Here is a 21,703-nt window from a genome sequence, read left to right on the forward strand (position 1 = left end):
TCTATTAAGACCCAAATAATAAAGACATTCTGCACATACATTCACCTGCTTCCACCTGTGTTTTCTTCTCCAAATAAATCTTGCCTTGTCTATAAATTTTTAAGTATGACAGGACATAAATAAACATACTTTCACATTAAATTACTTTCCTTTGAAATGTAATCACTAAGGTAATATTAAGAGTCTTAAGAGTTATGTATCTCATTGCTAGAACTAGGAAGAAACTTGGATTATTATATGAGCATATGTGGGCCTTTAATTAACCCCCAACCCCCTCTATTTGTTTCTCTCTCTCTCTCTCTCTCTCTCTCTCTCGCTCTCTCTCTCTCTCTCTCTCTCTCTCTCTCCCCATCTCTTTAAGATATGTACCTACCTTGTGCACAGTGTTGTAAATCCACTGAAATTTGGTATATACAGTATTTAATACACAGATAATGAGGAAAAAAGTGGGAAAAAAAAAATGCAACACAATTTGCCACCTTGTGATTAAGTGCTAGACTACTTTTTACTTGCACATATCTTTATATAAGGTCTGAACTTTCTGCATTTCTTTTTTACATTTACATTGCTTTCTTCTTTTATGTTGTACCCAGAACCGCTTTTTTCTTTTTCTTTGTGTGTGTGTGTGTGTGTGTGTGTGTGTGTGTGTGTGTGTGTGTGTGTGTGTGTGTGTGAGTGTGTGTGTGTGTGTACTAAAAAACCTTTTCTGATTCCAATTCTGATTCTGTAACAGAATAAGGAAAGCCATCATTTACTTAAATTGTAAGGAAACCAAGCTTTCTCTATGCTAAGAAACATCTACAATGCATCACAAGTAATGAACTACTGTATTTTAACACATGACTGGAGTAAAAGCCAGTGCAATTCTCATTATCATTAATTGCAGACATTTGGGGTTCTGTCATATCACGTAACAACACCCTGTCATCAAAATTGATAAATTCAAGAAACTTTTGACTTCATAAAGCTCAACAACTGCAAGAGAAGATAATTAAAAACCAACTACATTAAAAAAGGAAGGTCAGAAAAACTGTTCTGGACATATAAACGGAATTTTGTAAACCTAATTTTCCACCTCCAGGCTCCTCATTAAATTTGTGCATACATTTTTATGAAGTTCCTTTACAGCCCGCAGGAACACTAATTCATAAACTATTATATGGACATTTTAATTATACAGTGCATATTCCAGTGATCAAGAATGATTGCTCAAAGCTTTTTGATTAATTTCTCCAACTATCAAGTCAACATGTTTGTCTGAAAGTCTCCTAGCACTTCTGATCTCATGTCATTTTTGTAAAATTTTGCTTTGTGAATCCTCGTCTTTATTTAATAGGAGAGCACACTGAAAGCACCACATATGGCAGATTACCATATTACCCGAGCGCTTGGGTTTTCTTTTCCAAAAGGGAGGTATTAACTTTCACTTCTTTGTACAATATCCATGGTAATATCTGTTATTTGTTTCAGTGCACCCTCTGGTCCATTTATGTAGACCAATCATATTAAACCATGTGTGCCTGCTTAAAATTCAAATCACATATACAATAGGGAACACTGAAAGTGATCCTTTGACGCAACAGGAGAGAACACAACAATGTGTTAAAGAGTTAGCTGTGAATTTTTGGCAAAAGGCCAAATTAGCAAAATATGCTTGAGAAAAAAGGAAGCATTGAGTAGGCTATCAGCATATCATTTATTTTTATTTCTTACAAAACAAAATGCTTTTTTTAACTTAAATATTCTTCTTAGATGGTTTAAAGGACTTTCAGTGTCTTTTAAGTCCATTAGTAATTTAGTTATTACAAAAAATAAGATTATCTGAAAGTATAAGGAGAAACCGACTATTTGAATCATAGCCAGCACTATTAACCATGTTGTGTTAAAGAAAATTAATCAATACCATGTGGCCAATCTGATTCATGAATTCAACAGATTTGTTGTATAAATTGTATACGTCATATAAAGCTATTACTGATGCTATATAATCCTTGTACCTACTTATTTGTGTACATCCAATTAATTACAAGCTGCTGATTTCCCCTTTGCTGATTACGATTGGAAAATTGAATTGCACAGGGTGTGAGGGTATAGTGTTCCAAACCAATGCATTTCTCTGAGGTGTCAGTGAAAATAAATTTCTGACATGACAGCAAATCTTATGGGAGGTCATATAGCATGATGCAATTTCCCGCCAACGATTGAGCATTCAGATGAACATTTCACTCAGCATATAATGGAAGTACCAATGGGCGAGGACAGAACATCATATATGGACAAGAGTAAGGAAGCAGTTATTAGTTGGATTGAATTGTGTTGTGTGCCAACAAAAGGAGATTTATCTCACCTGTGGAGTAACAGCCCCACTTTACTTTATAAAAATACTATACTTTATAAAAAATTAAGATAGACATTTCGGCTTGAGTTAATAAAAACACACATTCTATGCCAAAATCCACAAATTCACAAGATTTTTTTTTCAATGAATTGATCGGAGTTTAAAAAAAAAAGATATGCCACTAGTTAAAATCTTTCATGGCTTATATTTCACCCAATTGCTTTTATAGAGAATGACATTAAAATTTTATTAATTGTTAATATAATGTAAGTAAATTTTGTAAACTATGCATGCATCTTGCATTGAAGTGAACTAGAACAATCCTGGCCCTTTAAGAGCTTGAGCAGGCTGTGATTGGAGCAGCTGTGTGAGGTTAAACCCAGCGAGGAGCTCAGAGCATCCATTCAGTGCTGGATCCAATCAGACAGGTTGCACCTGCACTGAACAGATGTTCCACACTCACACACATTTAGATAGGCAACGCACACATTGAAAGACTTTTAGCCAAAAACCCACACTCATGACCCTAAGAGCCATGAGTTTGGTGAGAGAAACAACATCACTGACCCAACCACTGACATCTTCCAAACGGCACAAGAGTGTGAGAAAGAGCTCCAGGAAAATCTACAAACCTTACCAGGACAATCCAGTGTAAGTCTGAATTTTTACTTTTGAGAAATTAGAAAAAAAATGTCCCTTATCTGGGTTGATCTTACTCACTAACAGTACAATGATTTAATTTCACTTTTTTTGCATTGATGGTACTTGCTTCTGATTATTCATTGTGATAAATAATTTACAGTATCCTTATCGGTAGTGCTCAGACTGAAGTAACTTTTTTGTGCACTTTTGCTTTAATTATAGTTAATTACAACACGTGTACAGTATACTTAGATTTACTGTTATACTATAGGTATAATTTGATATTTACATTTCAGTTTGTTGCTTTGCATTTAAACAGATTGAGATATCATGTTGTATAGATATAAAATTCCAAAAATAAGATAGGATATACCTTTATTCGTCCCACAGTGGGGAAATTTCAGATTTAGTAACAATGTATAAATTCAGTAATTTAGTATATTAATTATACTATTGTAGTAATTATTAATACTATTGTAGTATATTAATGGTAGTTGTAGTAATTTCTAAATTCATATAATATATATATGTGTGTGTATATATATATATATATATATATATATATATATATATATATATATATATATATATCACTTGAGCACTTAATGTTTCTCTTCATTGGTATTTTATGACACGTCCTAAAATCCTCCATTAATAAATGTTTGCTGTTATTCCGAAAAGTTTATAGAATACCATTTAAAAATGTGTCTTATAGTATGGTGATTATTTATATAATCTTATAAGCTACAATGTCTATGTGACTTCTCTTCGGTTAGAGCCTATCTGTCTACTTTAAAAGACGGTACACAAGAAATACATTGATTTTGAATTAATTCCACCCTGTTGGATTAAAGTTCTGATGCAAAGCATTGTCTAGCAGTTCCTCTGATGATGAAGACAAGGATGCAGAGCGGGTGGACAGTAACGATCCTGAGGAAATGTTCCAGAATATTCAGTACCAGAAGGAAATCATCGCCAACATCCGAACACGGCCCTGGCCAATGAGACGCAAGCTCAAAGTCTTAAAGTAAGACTCCTGATTTAACCTCTTGAATACCAAAAATATCTGTACTTCACACGTGACTACATACCTTTTCCTATTCGTTTCAGTGTAGTTACTTAATAATTTATTAGTTGCTGAAATATACAGTATGTTTTATAATGGAGAGTTAAATCTGAGCATTTAAATCAATCTGCTTTATATACACAATTTAACATTTTCTATACAGAGTCATCGTAAATCCTTAAGGGACACTAAGCTAGAGACAAGAAAACACTGGTTGGGATCTCAATCCATCGCAGAGCAAACACAAAAAAAACACACAAAAAATACACATAGCCACTCAATCTAGCATAGACAATCTAGCATTTTTTAGAAGTAACCAAAAAGAAAAATCGCATTAACATACAGTACAGTACCCTGAGTTTAGGATCAAACCAGAGACCCTGATTAGCCCAGTAGATTTTATATTGTTTTAAATGGAAGGTGTTGCTCATTTAGATAATTGTGTGTGCATGTGTGTGTTCCTTATATTTAAAGCTATGCATTTTTATTATTTATATAATAACATAGAATAAGCATGTTTTTGTAATGTACAATGTTTTACAAGCTGGTCTGGTTTTATTTGCTAATAACGTATATAATAAGGTCACAATTCCTTTTTATACTATAATCAGACCATATTGACACTATAACAAATGTTGGGTAATTAAAATTATATTACACTTGCAGGATAAATGATTCACAATCTATTACTTAAAAAATAACATTTACAACATTTACAACATAATGGCAAGAAGGCTCCTTAATATATAACATGTGAAGTCATGAGTGCTTTTATGTGCTGCTGAACTGATGCTAATGGAAAGGAAATGTACCGCAAGGTAAATAACAATTAACACTTTGCTCATGAGAGCTCTAGTCTTATTTATTACATGGTGCCTGGAAAACAATCAAAATTTCATGATTATTCCATTATCTCTGGCTTTCTTCTTTTACCGAGGTCACATCTTTAGTATTAGACATCATCCTATGCTTAACTGGATTTGACTGATTGGGGTCACACAAAGGCCAGGGACACTTACTGTACTTTAGAAAACACACAACTCATATACACGTACACAGGCGTGCTAAAAAAAAAATTAAGGTATTCAGCGACATTGTTAAATCCAACTCATAAATGATTTAGTGTCACCCATGTATTCACCGTTATGATAATTTTGCCCTCAGCGGTGCTCGATGCCGCTTTGTAAATTTTCCAGATAAGGTATCTGAGGCTTTATTTTCTTTCAAGGTCCATAATATTCTGAGCCAGCAGTAATTCGTAACGCTCCCTACCAGCAAGCTTACGCTGCAATCTTCGGGATGACGAGTTCATAGCTGTCTGTATGAAAACAGGGGGTTTTTGTGCACCACATCGGTCACACATACACTTAAAAAAATCCACAAAGCTATAAAAATCTCGATTAACAATTTTTGGCTTTGACCCTGTCATATTTTTTGCAAAAAATCTCCCAGACCAGATTGTGTGGTTGTGTAGTACATTGATGTTATCTGTTAGAACTGAGAGCCAAGATGAGGTTTTTACAGGTTTTAGTCTGTAAAACCTCTATTCAGGGGAAAACCCATCTAAAATCCTGCTTCATATCCTAAAGGAATGCCTACAGCAGTGAAATGTCCTGTGAAGCATTAAAGCTCTGTATTAATGGCTTCATCAGAGCCGAGCACAGCAGTAAATCACTGCTACGATCACAGGGAGGAATAATGTGTTATGGGCCAGACTGCTGATCTTGACTATATGCATGTGTGTGTGTGTGTGTGTGTGTGTGTGTGTGTGTGTGTGTGTGTGTGTGTGCGTGTGTGTGTGTTTCAGGCAGGCCAGAGAGATTGTATTAAAGTATGAAGGTAGGCTGACTCGGACACGTGGATACCAGGCTGCAGGGGCAGACGTATGTGTTCTTTCTCAAATTTGTTAAATGTATAACATATGAGATAAGATTTAAAGCCAATTTTTTCTATTGACCTGAAACTGCACGTTTACACTTCATTTTATACAGACAAGGGTGGACCTTTTACCTAAAAGAATTCTACACATTTTATACTTATCAGCCAAGTTATGTTTGGTTTTCGAATTATGCCCAGAAGTCACAAGTTTTAGGGCACTGCAGGTCTGATTTTTTGGGGGGGGGTTTTGGTTTTGGGCTGCACATCATTAGATAAACAAGATGAACAACAAACCAATTAACTGAGGTAGGGCTGCAAATTAAAAATGATGATTTCTAGGACATGACTAAGTGTGAACTAAGTTGGAAAGTTGCATTTCTTTGTACATTTCTTCTGCAGGATGAGTGTGTCAAGCCTGAGGTTGCATTACTGTCTGTGAGGAGTATTTGAGTAACATGTATTTGAAAAAAAAAAATTAATAAATAGAAAACAAAATGACTTCAATTTTGTAAATGGCAGCGCTGCAGGTGATCCTACCTCAGCTTCAATTTAACTCAAAGAAGCATTTAATGTAGCGTTAAATAATAAACCATCACGGCAGATGTTTAAAATGAAAATGAATAATTAGACATAACAGTTCAGATGAACTTTTAGTGCTTAGTCCTTCTAACTTATGTGACTGGAAAAGTTAATGTAAGACACTCAAACGCTTAAGTGCTCATGGATTATGCCACAATTAGAAGTCACTTTGGGTGAAATCATTGAGGGTATGGTAAAATAGAAATTTTTGTTTTGTTTGTTATGGGGTGTCTATGTAAAGGTCCTGCTCCATTTTTCCCTAACTGTTTCTCTTTCCGTCCTGCTCTCTCGTTCCCTTAGTCTCCCCCGATGCTGTTTCAGATTTACAATTTGTTGTCACGGCTCGATTTAATTAAAATGCTCCAGTGGCATTCAGCAAGGCTGCCCGAGCGGCATTAAAATTAATTGACTTTTTAGCAAGTGGATCTGATGACGAATGGCTAATTATGGAAATGGCTTAGTTGAACACCGGAAACAGAAAAATTGCATGTTTATTTCGAAACTGTTCCATTTTGCTTGTCCCATGTCACTATCATACAGTATTATAGATTTATGCATTATCTGTGTAATGCTGTGTTAAGACAAAAAGCACTATACTATAATACTATAAAAATCACTATATAAAATCAGGCAATCAGCAAACAACATATACCACAAAAAACAGTCCTGATCCATTGACCATTAACAATATTACCTTCTTTGGCAATTTTAGCTACAGGAGCTTGTCTTTTGGATCGGGCCACACAGGACAGCCCCCATGTGCATCAACGAGTCTTGGCTGCCCTTGACCCTGTTTACTACTGTTCCTTTTTTTGGGCACTTTTGATAGATACTGACCACTGCAGACACACCACAACGGCCTTTTTGTAGATGCTCTGACCCAGTTGTATCAAAATGTAACCCTTGTCAAACTCACTCAAATCCTTACGCTTGCCCATTTTTCCTGCTTCTAAATGTTCACTTGCCGCCTTATATATCCCACCCACTAACAGGTGCCATGGTGAAGAGATAATCAGTGTTATTCAGTCACTGGTCATAATGTTATAATGTCAATGCTATGCTTGGCCAGTGTACATGGTAATCCAGAGACAGAAAACCCATGAGAGTGTGTATTTTGGGAGTAAAAATACCGTGTCTTAAGGCTGTCTGAGTTCTCTGTAAAACCTGACTTATTTTTTTTTAAGAGGACTGCAACCAAAAAAAGAATAAATTATAAATTATTACCAGTAATTAGGTTTTAATCATATAAGACATAGTCAGCAAACATTTTGCTCCGTTTGGTGATTCATTTGATCAAAAAAAGCTGCACAAACTTTAATGCTTTATTTTAAGAGGTATGGTTTGAACACATACCCATCATTTTATTTAAATTTTGTTTGATATGATATATCCAAAATAAATAGATAAAGAAACAAAAAATGTATATGTTATGTATTCCATCCTCCCTATTCACAGGGATGTACATTTCATTTGTGTTCAAAGGACAATAGAGACATCTAACTGTTAAACATGTAATAACAAGAATACCCTTAGATTAGTTTCTTTGAGCTCCACTCTGTGATATATTGCTTTTTTTAAAAGGTACGTTTAATTCTTACATTCTGACTTGTTTTATGATTCAAATCATAAAAGGGCAATAAGAGATATTAAAGCTTCACATTGTATAGCAGACATTTGCTCATTATTTCAACTGATAAAAATATTTCCCAGCATTTTCAAAGACAAGGACATTGCAAAGTTTTGATCAAACTTTTGAGTGTACTATTTATGCAATGTATTTTTTTTGTGATATATTTATATTTCTCTTTTTGTGATACATACACTGCAAAAGAAAGAGAAAAAAGAATGATAATGATAAAGAAAAGAACAGAAAAAGTATTAATAAGTAAATATTTAAGTACCAAAAACTACAAACATAGACATAAACGATATTGTTTATGTGCAGAATAAATTCTATACAACATACTGTCAATATTGTGATCTTGGACAGAAAGAGTTAATCATACAAATCTACGTTCTCTATGTTTCTCTGAGGTATTAGATCTACAATATGGAATCTCTAGAATGTCCCTTTTTCTTAATAATAAATTGCAAAGCAGCCGATGAGAATGTGATGGTAAATGAGGGTTTTTATAGCAATATTTATCACCTGGCCTATGCATTGTTTAACCTAAAACATTTTGTTAAAATTGTTATACAGACACATTTCTGCCATGCTCGACAACTTCTTCATGGAAAACAGCCTCGCAAAAATATAAATAAAATTGCCAGATGTCTCGCTATCTAAGATTTTGTTAATTTCTGTGAAAATCTGCAAAGCCCTTTTTAAAACATATTTTTTCCCCTTTCTCTGCATTCCTGTTACTTGTTTATTAGAGTTTTAAAATGTGCAATTATTAATGATTCAGATTCTAATATCACTCAAATCAAATTATATGTAAACATTTATTTCATGGTATTTTATTAGCACATGCTACTACTGTTAGCAAAACTGTTTTGCTAGGTCCAGTACACAACAGACACACAGACTGCAAAAATGTCTGAGCTCATAGGGAGATGAACTAACCGTATGTTTGCTTGTGACATTTTGCAGCTGTTAAAGAAGATTTCAAGAGTTCTCTATAACATCCTGGTTTTATTCATCCCATGGGAAATGAGAATTAAAAAGATTGAAAGTAAGAATTTTTTAGCCATGTTTTAACATACATTTTGGAATAAAAAATTTTGGAATTACATTGCCTCTTTCCTCCTGGGTTAGATGTGGTCAGCAGAAATGCTTGTTTCAATCTATTAGAATATTTTATTAGGACGTAAACATCTCAAGATAAAAGATTCTCTGAACTCAATCATATTTAACATCATACCTATTTCATTCTGTGTGCAGGTCACTTTGGATCTGGTGTGGCCTCATATTTTATTTTTCTACGATGGCTATTTGGGATTAACATCGTCCTCACAATTATGACTGGAGCCTTTATTGTTCTTCCTGAGGTTTGTTTGTTTCAGCATAACGCTATCACTCCTAACTGTGTAATGCCCAAGCATAAAGAGTGTGTACATCTAAGAATGTGACACAATGTATGTCTGATGTTTGAAAGAATACATTTAAAGTAGAAACTCCTTTAATATGATATAATATATTTAATGCAACTAAGTAAAGTGAAAGTGTGTTTGCAAGTTAAATATAGAGTAAATTCTGATAATAAAAAGTGACAAGATGTATACAATATAAGGTGCATACAATGTAAGTGTGTATATACACTATATGGAAAAAAGTTTTGGACACCTGATTTTCCAGCCATTTGTGGTTCTTCCTCAAACTGTTACCAATAACTTAGAGGCACACAATTTTATAGGATGTCTTTGAATGTGGTAGCATGACAATGCCCCTGTGCATTGTCATGCTAACACTAACACCACCCTTGCTGCTAAATAAGAACAAATCTCCACAGACACACTCCAAAATCTAATGGAACATCTTCTCACAAAAATAGAGGTTATTATATCAGCAATTGGAGCAAATATGATGTTTAAAAGAACACCTAAGAATCTTACATTCAGGTGTCCACAAACTGTTGTCTATATATTGTATTCACAAAATTTTACTAATCTGCAAATCCTTTTCCTTACAAAAAGCACCAGTATAGCAGACAGTTTTAGATGTGACTTCAAATTAGATGCTTCCTTTATGCACTTGGCCCTTAATATGACCTCACATGTCTCATTGCAATGTTTTGTCAGTAAAAAGAGGCCAGATTTATATTGCTCCCTGACACACGGACAAAGCAATTTCTCTGCTCAAGTATCAGCTTCCATCACTCATTTTTTTATTCCCCCCTCCCATTCCCTCATTATATGTGGTCTCTCCATTAGCTCCTAGCCGGTGCTCCTTTTGGCACGACACGCAGCAAAACCATCCCAAAGGACCAAATAGCCTCAGCTCAGGACCTTGACACCATCTGGTCACTTGGGGCAAGAACTTTACAAATTTACCTTTTGTAGTTTGTCTGGATTGTTGTAAATGCAATATTCTATGATGGACTACTTTGTGATTACTTTTGTTCTGCATTTTTAGGGCTACCTGCAGTATTCTGTGCTATTCTATGGCTATTATGGAAATGTGCGTAAAATTGGAAGAGCTGGATACCGCCTACCACTGGCCTACTTTCTTGTTGGGATGGCTGTTTTTGCGTACAGTTTCTTCACTCTTTTAAGAAAGTAATCATTACAGACTTGCTTAAAAACAGGTTTAATTATAAAGAATGGATAAAACCCGGTAAGGTGCCGTGGATTAGATTAAAATAATAAATAATCACATAATAGTGTAATGTTGCTTAAAATATAGTGCTAATTGTGAATATAAAAATACAAATTTGCAGTTTTTTAGTCAACCATGCCACACTTGAAATGATTCCATATTATTTTGATATTATACCAGAATTTTTACTTGGATGAATGTATTTTTTTTATCACCAGAATGGCGAAAAACTCACGATTGAGTCTCTCCAGTGCTTCCAGCGAGAACTACACATTCTGCTGGCGTATCTTCTGTGCCTGGGACTACTTGATCGGCAATCCTGAAGCTGCTGAAAGCAAAGGAGCAGCAATAGTCAATAACATCAGGGTGAGTGTATGTCATAACCCATGACACAGACATCCTGATCTGCATGATTGGGTTCCCAATGATCCACTGAGCTTCTTTTATTACAGCATAATCTAGCATGGAATTTTATGTTCTCTCATATCAGTGATCATTTCTATATGGAGAGCCTGCCGGTGCTACTGAATGTCGGTATAAAGGGGTACACAGATATCAATAATTATTATTATAATATAACCACAAAGGCCTCTTTTTCACAGTACACAAATGTCAAAGGCTTGAAAACAACCAGAATTTAAGCTCTTTTCATTATTATTAGTGGTAATTTTATCATTTAGAAGTAGTTCCTTTGAAGAGGATGTGGCCAATGTGCCTGTCAATTTTGGTAAAATTAATTTCTCAAGTAAGTAATAATTGACAGATTAAAAAAAGGCAGAAATAGACATAACAGTTGACAAAGCTGTAGTCAGACCTTGCATAAGGTAATGGTAATGGGCTTGCCTATATAAACATGTTTGTGCTGACCAGCACATATGAGCAAGCAGCATTCTAATCACTTTCTAAGTAGCACTACAATTTTACTTACTTACTTGTTTATTATAAGGTGTTCAATTTTGCACTGAAATGCCATTTTTGACTGTTCTTGGCACAAAGGTTTCAGTGTCATCCCTAATAAATACAATTAACTTATGTTAACCTGACACTTGGCTCTAGCAAAATCAACTTGACACATTTTCCGTTAGCACTGACAGAAAATTAGGGCAATCTTTCAAGCAGAGAAATCAATAAGCATTAAAAAATTACTTGTCTGCGCTGTGGGGATGTGTGCAGGACTTCCTGAATGTCAGTTATTATTCGAGCATCCAAAACACCTGTGCAACGACAAGTCATTGCAGATTATAGAGATTATAGATTTAAATGTTAATTAATCTAAAACATTTTTTTATCAAGTCAGGAAGGCTTTTATTGTCATTCCGACCATATACAGTGCAGTACACAGTGAAGTGAAACAACGTTCCTCCAAGACCACATAAGACAACATAAATAAAAAAGGAATATGGAACCACCCAAAACTTACTAGAACACTAGTTCCTCTTCAGGAATTCGAGCTGCGTCAACAAAGCTTTGGGAATGATTCCCTGTTGTCCACGCTCTGAATCACGTGTAATCAGTCCAATGGAAAGCAGTGGGATGATGTCACGTCCAGGAAGCTATAAAAAGCATGTAGAGTAAAATCAGCGCTAGCTTCTGTTTGTTCAGGAAGCATTCTGTGTGTGTTTGTCTTTATGCTAAGTGGTAAATTTAAAAAAGAAAAAAAAGAAAAAAAAAGTGACTAAGAAGATCAAGCATTGCTTTCGTCCATGTGTTCCTCCCTGCCCCTGCTATATTATTGGGGTGTGTCGCTTGTCTCGGAGCAGAGCATGCTAGGTCGGTTCTCGAGGGAATCGACTGCACAAATTGCGCTGGCATGTCGATGCGAACGTGCCGCTCCCAAAGAGCACTATTTTAGGAGCGTGCCCCCACTCCTCTTGGTTCTGGCCCTGCTTTCGCTGAAGTGCTCGCAAATAGACCTGGCAAAGGTCTGGAGATGCGCTTGTCCTCACCTGCAGGTTCCAGCGTTCTGTCGCAAGGTTTGGAAGTACGCCTTTTGGCGGTTTCTTCCCTTTGTGATGAGAGCGTTCAGCTTCGCTTCTCTTCCTCTGAAGCGTGCCGTAGCCAAGCATGAAATAGATTGACTGGCAAATCAGCAGAAAGCTAGCCTGTCCAGTAAGCTCGACTAGCACTTTCTGCAACACGCATCACTGCATCCACAACAGGGTCTGCCCTTTTTCTCAGACCTGCACACCGAGGTGTACAGGTCTTGGGCTAAGCTATATTCGGCACACCTTTTCAGTCCTAAAATGTCACTATATGCTAATATATTTGGACTGAAAGAGTCCTGGTCATGGAACAAGAAGTAGACACCCTCTTGAGGAGGTGTTACCTCCGTCAGACAGAGAGTCTTGGTTCAACAGCCACATGAACCGCTCACATTTGAGACTCAGTTTCAAGATGCTTACCCTTAATTGGATCATGTCCCAAATCAGGTCTGAGGACTGGTTTGTCACGATAGATCTGAAGAATGCATACTTTCATGTATCCATCCTTCAAGCTCACAGACAGTTCCTGATTTGCTTTTGGGGCTGAAGCTTACCAGTACTGGGTGGTCTTGCCCTTTCACTCTGCACCTTCACAAAGTGTTTGGATGTGACACTGGTCCCGCTGAGACTTCGGGGATTACTGATTCTAAATTATTTTGACGATTGGTTGATATTGGCTCAATCCGAGCAGCTGGCGGCCCGGTGTCGAGATGTTGTCCTTGCCCACATGAAGGACTGTAGGCTGAACGCCAAAAAGAGTCTGCTTTCTTCATCACAGAGAACCACCTATTTTGGCGTAGTATGGAATTCAACGCTTATGCGGGCACAGTTGTGCCCTTCTCGTATTGAATCCATCCTCTCTGCCATTAAGAGAGAAGGCCAGTCACTTACTGTAAAACAATTTCAAAGATGACTGGGTCTGATGGCAGCAGCGTCCAATGTGTTTCCATTTGGCTCTCAGTTAGGACAGCCTATATCCCAGGCTACTTAAATGAAGGCGCAGATGCTCTCTCGAGGCAAGCGCCGAGGCCGGGGAATGGCGTCTCCACTCTGATGTGGTGGAGCAAATTTGGGAGAGATTTTACCGCTCAGGTGGATCTGTTTGCGACTCAAGAGACATCGCATTGTCCCCTCTGCTTCTCCCTTACACCCCTAGCCCCTCTAGGGCTGGATGCTATTGTATGGCACGGCCAAGGCCGCGCCGTTACTCCTTCCATCCTGTCGTGAAGGTCCTGGGAGTTCTGGAGAAAGTTTGCTGGGACGGAGTCTGTCTCCTCCTGGTGGCACCGCAGACCATGGTTTGCGGACCTGATAGCCCTTCTTAAACACCCTCCCTGGGAGATTCCTCTTAGGATGGATCTGAGGCCTCTGAGGGGGCACAGCTCCTAGCCTCCGGTCTCTTCACCGAGGTGGTAGAGACCATCCTCCAATCAATAGCTCCCTCAATGAGGAGGTCGTACACAGCCAGATGGTGCCTGTTAAAGGCATGGTGCGAACGGCACTATTTAAACCCAGTTAACCACCCGGTCGGCCCAGTCCTGGAATTTCAACAGGTTGGCTCCTTCTACCCTGATGGCTCTCTCTGTAGCCCACTCTTTTCTGGAATTTACTCCAGGTATGGCCAGTGCCTTTCTCTACCCTGGGCCGCCCGGTCGGCCCAGTCCTGGAATTTCAACAGGTTGGCTCCTTCCACCCTGATCGCTCTCTCTGTGGCCCACTCTTTTCTGGATTTTACTCCAGGTATGACCAGTGCCTTTCTCTACCCTAAATCAGGGTGTTCCCAAGGTACCCTTGGTCATCTTATTACCTGTTATTCTCCAGGAATACTTTTCTCCTCCCTTTCTGGCCCCAGAAAAGGAGAAGCTGATTGTGTCCAGTGCGAGCAGAACGGAACTGTAAAGGAAGTCAGAGCAGCTGTTCCTCTCCAAGGAGAGGTCTCCCTGTGAACAAATAGATGCTCAGCAGATGGATTGTGGATGCTGTTTCATCCTACTATGAGTCCTCTGTTCGCCCAGCTCCTTTCGGGGTCAGAGCTCACTTAACTCCGAGTATGGCAGCCTCTAAGGCTTTGTCCTCTGGAGTTTCCCTCCAAGACATCTGCAACACTGTGGGCTGGTCCACCCCACTGACTTTTGTCAAGTTTTATAGCCTTGACTTTAGTGTCACTCCTGGCCCTTCTGTTCTTCAACCTAGCTGTGCCCATCCACACTAAGCAGGGATTGGGCAGTCTGACGTTACTGAACACTCATTTTCAAAGTTATGTTGATGCAGCTCTTCATAAAGGGGAACGTCTCCATGTTACATATGTAACCATGGGTTCCCGAGGGAACAAGACGCTGCATCAACAACACTTTGGGATGCCACACTGCCTGCATCCCTGCAGCACTTTCCTTTTTCAGAAGCTAGTGCCGGTTTTATAGTTTTCTGGTCGTGACGTCACCACCCTGGTGACACCGCGCTTTCCATTGGACTGATTACACACGTGATTCAGAGCGTGGATAATGCAGAAGTGTTCAGAAAACCCTGCAGATGCAGCGTCTCATTCCCTTGAGGAACCATGGTTAAATATGTAACCTGGAGATGTTCTAGTTTGGGAAAATGTAAAGCTGCTATATAGTATGTCATTTAAAATTTAGCAGTTTATACACTAATCCATGAAGGTTAGGTCTATGTAGATCACCAATACTAACCAGAACCATCTATTCGTCTGTTGATTGTCGCATGTGGATGTCTTTGTTATTGTCTACATTGCTGTCTGAGTGGTACTGAAGTGTTCTTCACTGTCTAATTTTAAAGGAGGCTATTGTGGAAGAGCAAGAAAAGAAGAAAGAGATCAGCCTGTGAGTGCTTTTACAGAACTTTTCACTACTTTTTTGGGCACTTTTATTATTTGCTATATCAAATTGCTTCTCAAACCCAATTTGTCTACCTGTGCTGACTGTGGCAAATAGAGCTCTGCCTCTTCTCCCCTACTCACCAAGTGGTCACTTGAGTGTGTGTTAATGTTTGCTTTCAAGGATAGGAAATGATCAGTATCAGTGGATGAATTAAGGTGGTAGTGTTGTTCTTAGCTTAAAGTGCAGAGCTCTGATTTACTTGCTCTGTCCACATTGACTGCAATCGCAGCACAAAACCTCCCACCGTATTTCATACACACAGCTTTTACTGCAGCAGATGACTGCTCTTAAATCAGCACCAGAGCTGCTCATATATTAAAGGGGATTACTCAATTGTGTATATTTTTACTCACATACACACCCACACGGATACACTTAAAACCACTAAGGAATGCATGGGTTAAGTCTAGCAACCGTGCAAATTGATACACATCAAAATTGACACTGTGCCATTTATTTTATTAGTCCTTTTAAAGTTTTGTAGATTCACACTGTCCTAGCTTGTTTCAGAAGCTAGTGTTTAAACTCAAAAGCTTTAAAACTTACTTTACTTTTGTTATATATACAGTACAGACCAAAAGTTTGGACACACCTTCTCATTCAAAGAGTTTTCTTTATTTTCATGACTATGAAAATTGAAGATTCACACTGAAGGCATCAAAACTATGAATTAACACATGTGGAATTATATATGGAATTATATACATAACAAAAAAAGTGTGAAACAACTGAAAAATTTCATATTCTAGGTTCTTTAAAGTAGCCACCTTTTGCTTTGATTACTGCTTTGCACACTCTTGGCATTCTCTTGATGAGCTTCAAGAGGTAGTCACCTGAAATAGTCTTCCAACAGTCTTGAAGGAGTTCCCCGAGAGATGCTTGGCACTTGTTGGCCCTTTTGCCTTCACTCTGCGGTCCAGCTCACCACTAAACCATCTTGATTGGGTTCAGGTCCGGTGACTGTGGAGGCCAGGTCATCTGGCGCAGCACCCCATCACTCTCCTTCTTGGTCAAATAGCCCTTGATGCCTTCAGTGTGACTCTACAATTTTAATAGTCATGAAAATAAAGAAAACTCTTTGAATGAGAAGGTGTGTCCAAACTTTTGGTCTGTACTGTATATATTAACATATACAGATACTGTATATATATACTGTATATATATATATATATATATATATATATATATATATATATATATATATATATATCACCATTTTAGTATTTCTTAAGGAACAATACTAACAATACAAATATTTTTAGAGGAGTGTAGCTTGTATAGCAGTATAGATTTACTGTCCTCTAAAAATAACTGAACATACAGCCATTATTGTCAAAATAGCTGCCAACCTAAGTGAGTACACCATACAGTATGTGGCTTTGCAGGGTTAATCGATGTTCGGCTGTTATCACTGCTCAACATCGTTTAACCCTGCAAAGCCATATGTTCTATTCAACATTTATGTTAAAGTTTTTGTCTGCTTGACAGGACCATACAAATTTGTGTATCTTGTATTACAGCAGTTAAAATTTGGTGCTTTGAGTACAATTCTCTCATACTGACCGCTGGATGTTCAACATTGCACCCTAACGGCAAAGAACTCTCAATGGATTTGAGATTTAGATTTGTTGCTCTCCACAAAGATGGCCTAGGCTATAAGAACATCGGATACACCCAGTATACAGTGGCCAGGGTCATACAGAGGTTTTTGAACTATAACAAGGGTTTCACTAGGAACATGCCTTGCAAGGGTCGATCAAAGAAGTTGAGTCCTTGTGCTGTGAAAATTGTGTCTTGCCTACAGTCAAGCATGGTGGTTGTAGCATCATGGTCTGGGGCTGCATGAGTGCTGCTAGTACTGGGGAGCTGGTAAACGTGGATTCCAACATGTACTGTTACATTCTTCCCTCTCTTTAAAAACTGTGCATGAACAGCAGTTTTCCAAAATGATAACGGCCCCAAACACAAAGTCAAGATAACAACATTTTATGCCCAGGAGGATTAAGGCAGTGCTATATATCAGTGGTGCTCGCACAAAATATTGACACTTCGGACACGTTTTTGACATGTTCACTTCTGGTGTACTCAATTTTGTTGACAGTTTTTTTGACAATTATGTCTGTATAATGAGTTATTATCAGAGGGCAGTAAATCTATGCTACTATCCTAGCTGCACATTGACTACTCTAAAATATATCCAAGTTTCATTTCTATAGTATTGCCTTTTAAAAAAGATATATATAGTATATATAGTATATGGATGGGTGGATGGGTGGATAGATGGCTGTATGTTCATTAGGTGTGTGTTTCATTGATCTTTATTTCATTTTCTCCATCATTATTAAAAAATATTTACAAGAGAATCACACATGCATTATAAGGAAAGAGATGGCATTTACATTAGCAACAGCACTGCATCCCAGCTTTGTAGTAGATTATGTAATGTAACAAACCCCACTGCTAAATCCAGTTAAATTATTATTCAAAAGCTATTTCTGTAAATAATTAATTTAATTGGAAAAGACATTTAAATATTTTCTTGCAAAGTCTTGAATGCACATAAAGTAGAAGATTTGTGAGGAATTCCATTAGGCATAATAATGGCTTGGTTGAGTTCAAGTGGCTGAAATAGCTGACAGCACCCACTTTTCATTAAATCTGTTGTAAATAGAAGTCTGAATTAGAGCACTAAAAAGATCAGAAAGAAATGGCAATGTTTTATTACTGCTTACACAATAGTATTTAAATAGTATTACAATGAAAGCTTTTGTAGTTTGCCCAGAGATCCAGAACCAGATGGGATGAATTTGTACAATTTGAGAGCAATTAGAAATGCTTGCTACACAGTGATTGGATCAGCCAGTTACTAGGTGTGCCTCAAATAAACAATTGTACCTTCACTTCATGTCAGTCTTGCTTTTAACCAATGATTGCTATTAGTCAGTAAATGTATCATTATGTTATAGTAGATTATTATGAAATCCTGGTATGCAATAACAATAGTGCTATATATTTAAACAGTGACTTGAATCATTTTGTTTTCATGTGTTTTATAAATATAAAGCTTCCTCATCAGTTGTCAGGGATCCACCAGCCACACCTCCACCTATCATACCAAGCAGCTCTCCCACATATTAATCAGCTACACCTGGCCCTCATCAGTTTGCACGCTACTTAAACCCCGTTCCTCCACCAGCTTATTGTCCGCTCTACAGCTTAGGCTATAGAACACTGTCGGACTATCCTAGCACGCTGTTTAGCTTATCATTGGTTACAGGACTCTGTGTATTTGGTCTAACTATTGTTTTCACCAGGGTTATTGAACCTGGAGTTTCGTTGTGGTTTTGTCGTTTTCTGCCTTGCTCTTTACTTTGTGGATTTCACTTCAGTTTTCCGGCACGTTCTTTCGCCTGACATCAATCAACCCCCATATATTTGTACACGTTATACAATTTAGCATTCAATAAAATTTTATTTTGCGACCAACACCCTCGTTCTGGGATCAATGAGGGTTAGTATCTAGTCAAGAGGAAACCATTTAATTGTTTCCCTCTTACGTAAGCCTGTGATACGGATTATTTACTTGAAATCTAATTTAAATTTTATTGCCTGTATTCGTGAAATTGTGTGTATGCATAAAAATGAGATGGAATGTCTTTTTGTGTTCTTCCTATGCAGAGCAGTTTTAATCAGCTTGCGGATTCTGGCCAATATTCTGGTCTTGCTCTCACTGGCAGGCAGCATCTACATCATCTACTTTGTTGTGGATCGCTCACAGAAGCTGGAGCAGCAAAAAGCAGAGCTAACTCTGTGGGAAAAGAATGAGGTCTTACTGAAATTTGATGGTCTTTGTAATTTAAAGTGTGCTGGTAAATTAACGGCGTTACCAATCACTGCCAATTTACAGGATAGGTATTTTAGGCAGAAAATCCTAATAAAATAATATTCAGCGCCCAGTTTCAAAGGATTTCTCAAACAAGCAATATAGACTATATGAGCGAATGTATTGGGACACCTGACCTTTCCACCCATATGTAATTCTTCGAAAAACTGATACCACAAAGTTGGAGGCACACAATTGTATAGAATATCTATGAATACTGTAGCATTTATTGTTTACTTTACTTGAACTAGGAGACCAAAAACCCTGTTCTAATGACAGTGTCAATGCCCCTGTGCACAAAGTGAGCTCCATGAAGATTTTGTTTACATGAGTTAAACTGGAAGGTTATGAATTTTCTGATCTCTGACCTCAACCCTATTGAACACTTTTGGATGATTTAGAACTCCAGACCTCCTCACACTGCATCAGTGCCAGACTTTACTAACACCCTTGTGGCTGAATAAGCAAAAATCTCAATACCCATACTTCAAAATCTTGTAGAAAATATTTACAGAAGAGTTAGAAGGTTATATGAACAGCAAATATGGACAAAATGTGGAATAGGATGTTCAAAAAGAAAAAATGAGTGTTATGGTCAAGTGTCCACAAATGTGTGTTCATGTAGTGTATACATATAAAGCACTATGAACACCTTAATATGACTTCAAAATTCCACCTTAAAGCATTGTTGCATGTAATTCCTACCTGTATTAAGCAAGCTGTATTAAGAAATCTTATACAGTAGCTGTATAAGTAGTGATTGTAATACATTATATTACAGTTAAACTGGTGTCCTTTTTTTATTCAAAGTAAATATTTAAAAAAAAATCATTAGAATATAAAACGTTTGTTGTTTCTTTGAAGCTTTAACATATGTATGCCTTACAAACATAACTTGTAAGATATTACAGTCATGATGAATATATACAGTACATTTTACAGTATAGTTAATAGTTATACGTTTCTTTGGATGGTGATAATAAACACTGATTATAACATTATTGTTTTAGAAAAGTCGTAATGCATCATAACCCTTGCTATAAAGTGTAACCCATTTTCAAATTATAACAATGTGTAAAAATGCTTTATAAAATGATTACATTACAAATGTACTCAAAGGTCATTATACATATGGTCTTAATGAACAGTCTTATAAAATTATAATAATAAGATTAACTATTCCCTATTATATTATATTATAATATATAATATATTATATTTTTGTACTGTATTAAAGAAAACTTAAGTGATGTAGTTAAATAATAAGTTTAAGTTTATTTCTATAGTGCTTTTCACAACAGACATTGTCTTAAAGCAACTTTACAGAATTTAAGAATTTAAGTGAATGATGTGTATTTATCCCTGTTGAGCAATCCTGGGGTGACTGTGGCAAGGAAAAACTCCCTTAGATGTTATGAGGAAGAAACCTTGAACCAGACTCAAATGGAGAACCCATCCTTATTTGGGTGATATCAAAAGTGTAATTAGAAATCATAAAACAATACAAAGCACAGGACAGTGAGAACTACCATGCATGCCAGAGTGTAAGATTGTGAGCCAACATAACAAAAAAAAAACATTTTTATTACAAAAACATGTTCCTGTTCTAAAATATACCCCAATACAAAGACATATAATATGGGCCTTTTTCATCTAAAATATATGTACTGAGTTTCCTCTCATTTATAATAAAAATTCTGTTACTTTCCCATCATTCTAAGTACATTATTAGTTATGAGTAAGAGTCTAGTTGTGTGTAGTATATCACAATGTGTCCTTTTTGTGTGTTAGGTGAGTGTTGTGGTCTCCCTCATCACTATGATTGCCCCCTCTGCTTTTGAGTTAGTGGCCCAGCTGGAGATGTACCACCCAAGAACCAGCCTTCGTTTCCAACTTGCAAGGTCTGATATGTCTAAGATGTACAAAAGTTTGAAACGCAAATCAAGGTCCCAATTTATCTGATTCAAAGACCCATTTTATCTGATTTTCCATTTTGTGTTTGATTTGATCAGGGTTCTGGTGTTGTATCTTGGAAACCTCTACAGTCTAATAATAGCCCTGTTGGATAAAGTGAACAGTATGAGCTCTGAGGTAAGTGACATCCTGAATTATCTTCTAATTCTTCAACAAATAAGAAAAGCCAGAGATAAGTCCAGTATACCCAAAGACACAGACTGTGT

At 37.1% G+C, this 21,703-nt stretch overlaps 1 protein-coding gene across 1 annotated transcript in view; it reads left to right on the forward strand.

Annotated features, from left to right (window-relative positions):
* Positions 1-2,766: 2,766 nt before the first annotated feature.
* LOC124391318 (transmembrane channel-like protein 3) overlaps positions 2,767-21,703 on the forward strand; it is a 30,107-nt gene continuing 11,170 nt past the window's right edge. The window contains exons 1-12 of the mRNA XM_046857820.1: positions 2,767-2,989; positions 3,861-4,007; positions 5,854-5,929; positions 9,097-9,178; positions 9,388-9,494; positions 10,377-10,475; positions 10,579-10,721; positions 10,980-11,127; positions 15,540-15,583; positions 19,319-19,466; positions 21,315-21,424; positions 21,536-21,614. Of these exons, the coding sequence (XP_046713776.1) occupies positions 2,859-2,989; positions 3,861-4,007; positions 5,854-5,929; positions 9,097-9,178; positions 9,388-9,494; positions 10,377-10,475; positions 10,579-10,721; positions 10,980-11,127; positions 15,540-15,583; positions 19,319-19,466; positions 21,315-21,424; positions 21,536-21,614 (1,314 nt within the window). The 5' untranslated portion in view covers positions 2,767-2,858. The remainder of the gene's footprint in view (positions 2,990-3,860; positions 4,008-5,853; positions 5,930-9,096; positions 9,179-9,387; positions 9,495-10,376; positions 10,476-10,578; positions 10,722-10,979; positions 11,128-15,539; positions 15,584-19,318; positions 19,467-21,314; positions 21,425-21,535; positions 21,615-21,703) is intronic.

Source organism: Silurus meridionalis, chromosome 9, assembly GCF_014805685.1.
Source record: "Silurus meridionalis isolate SWU-2019-XX chromosome 9, ASM1480568v1, whole genome shotgun sequence".
In the NCBI taxonomy this organism is placed as follows: domain Eukaryota; kingdom Metazoa; phylum Chordata; class Actinopteri; order Siluriformes; family Siluridae; genus Silurus; species Silurus meridionalis.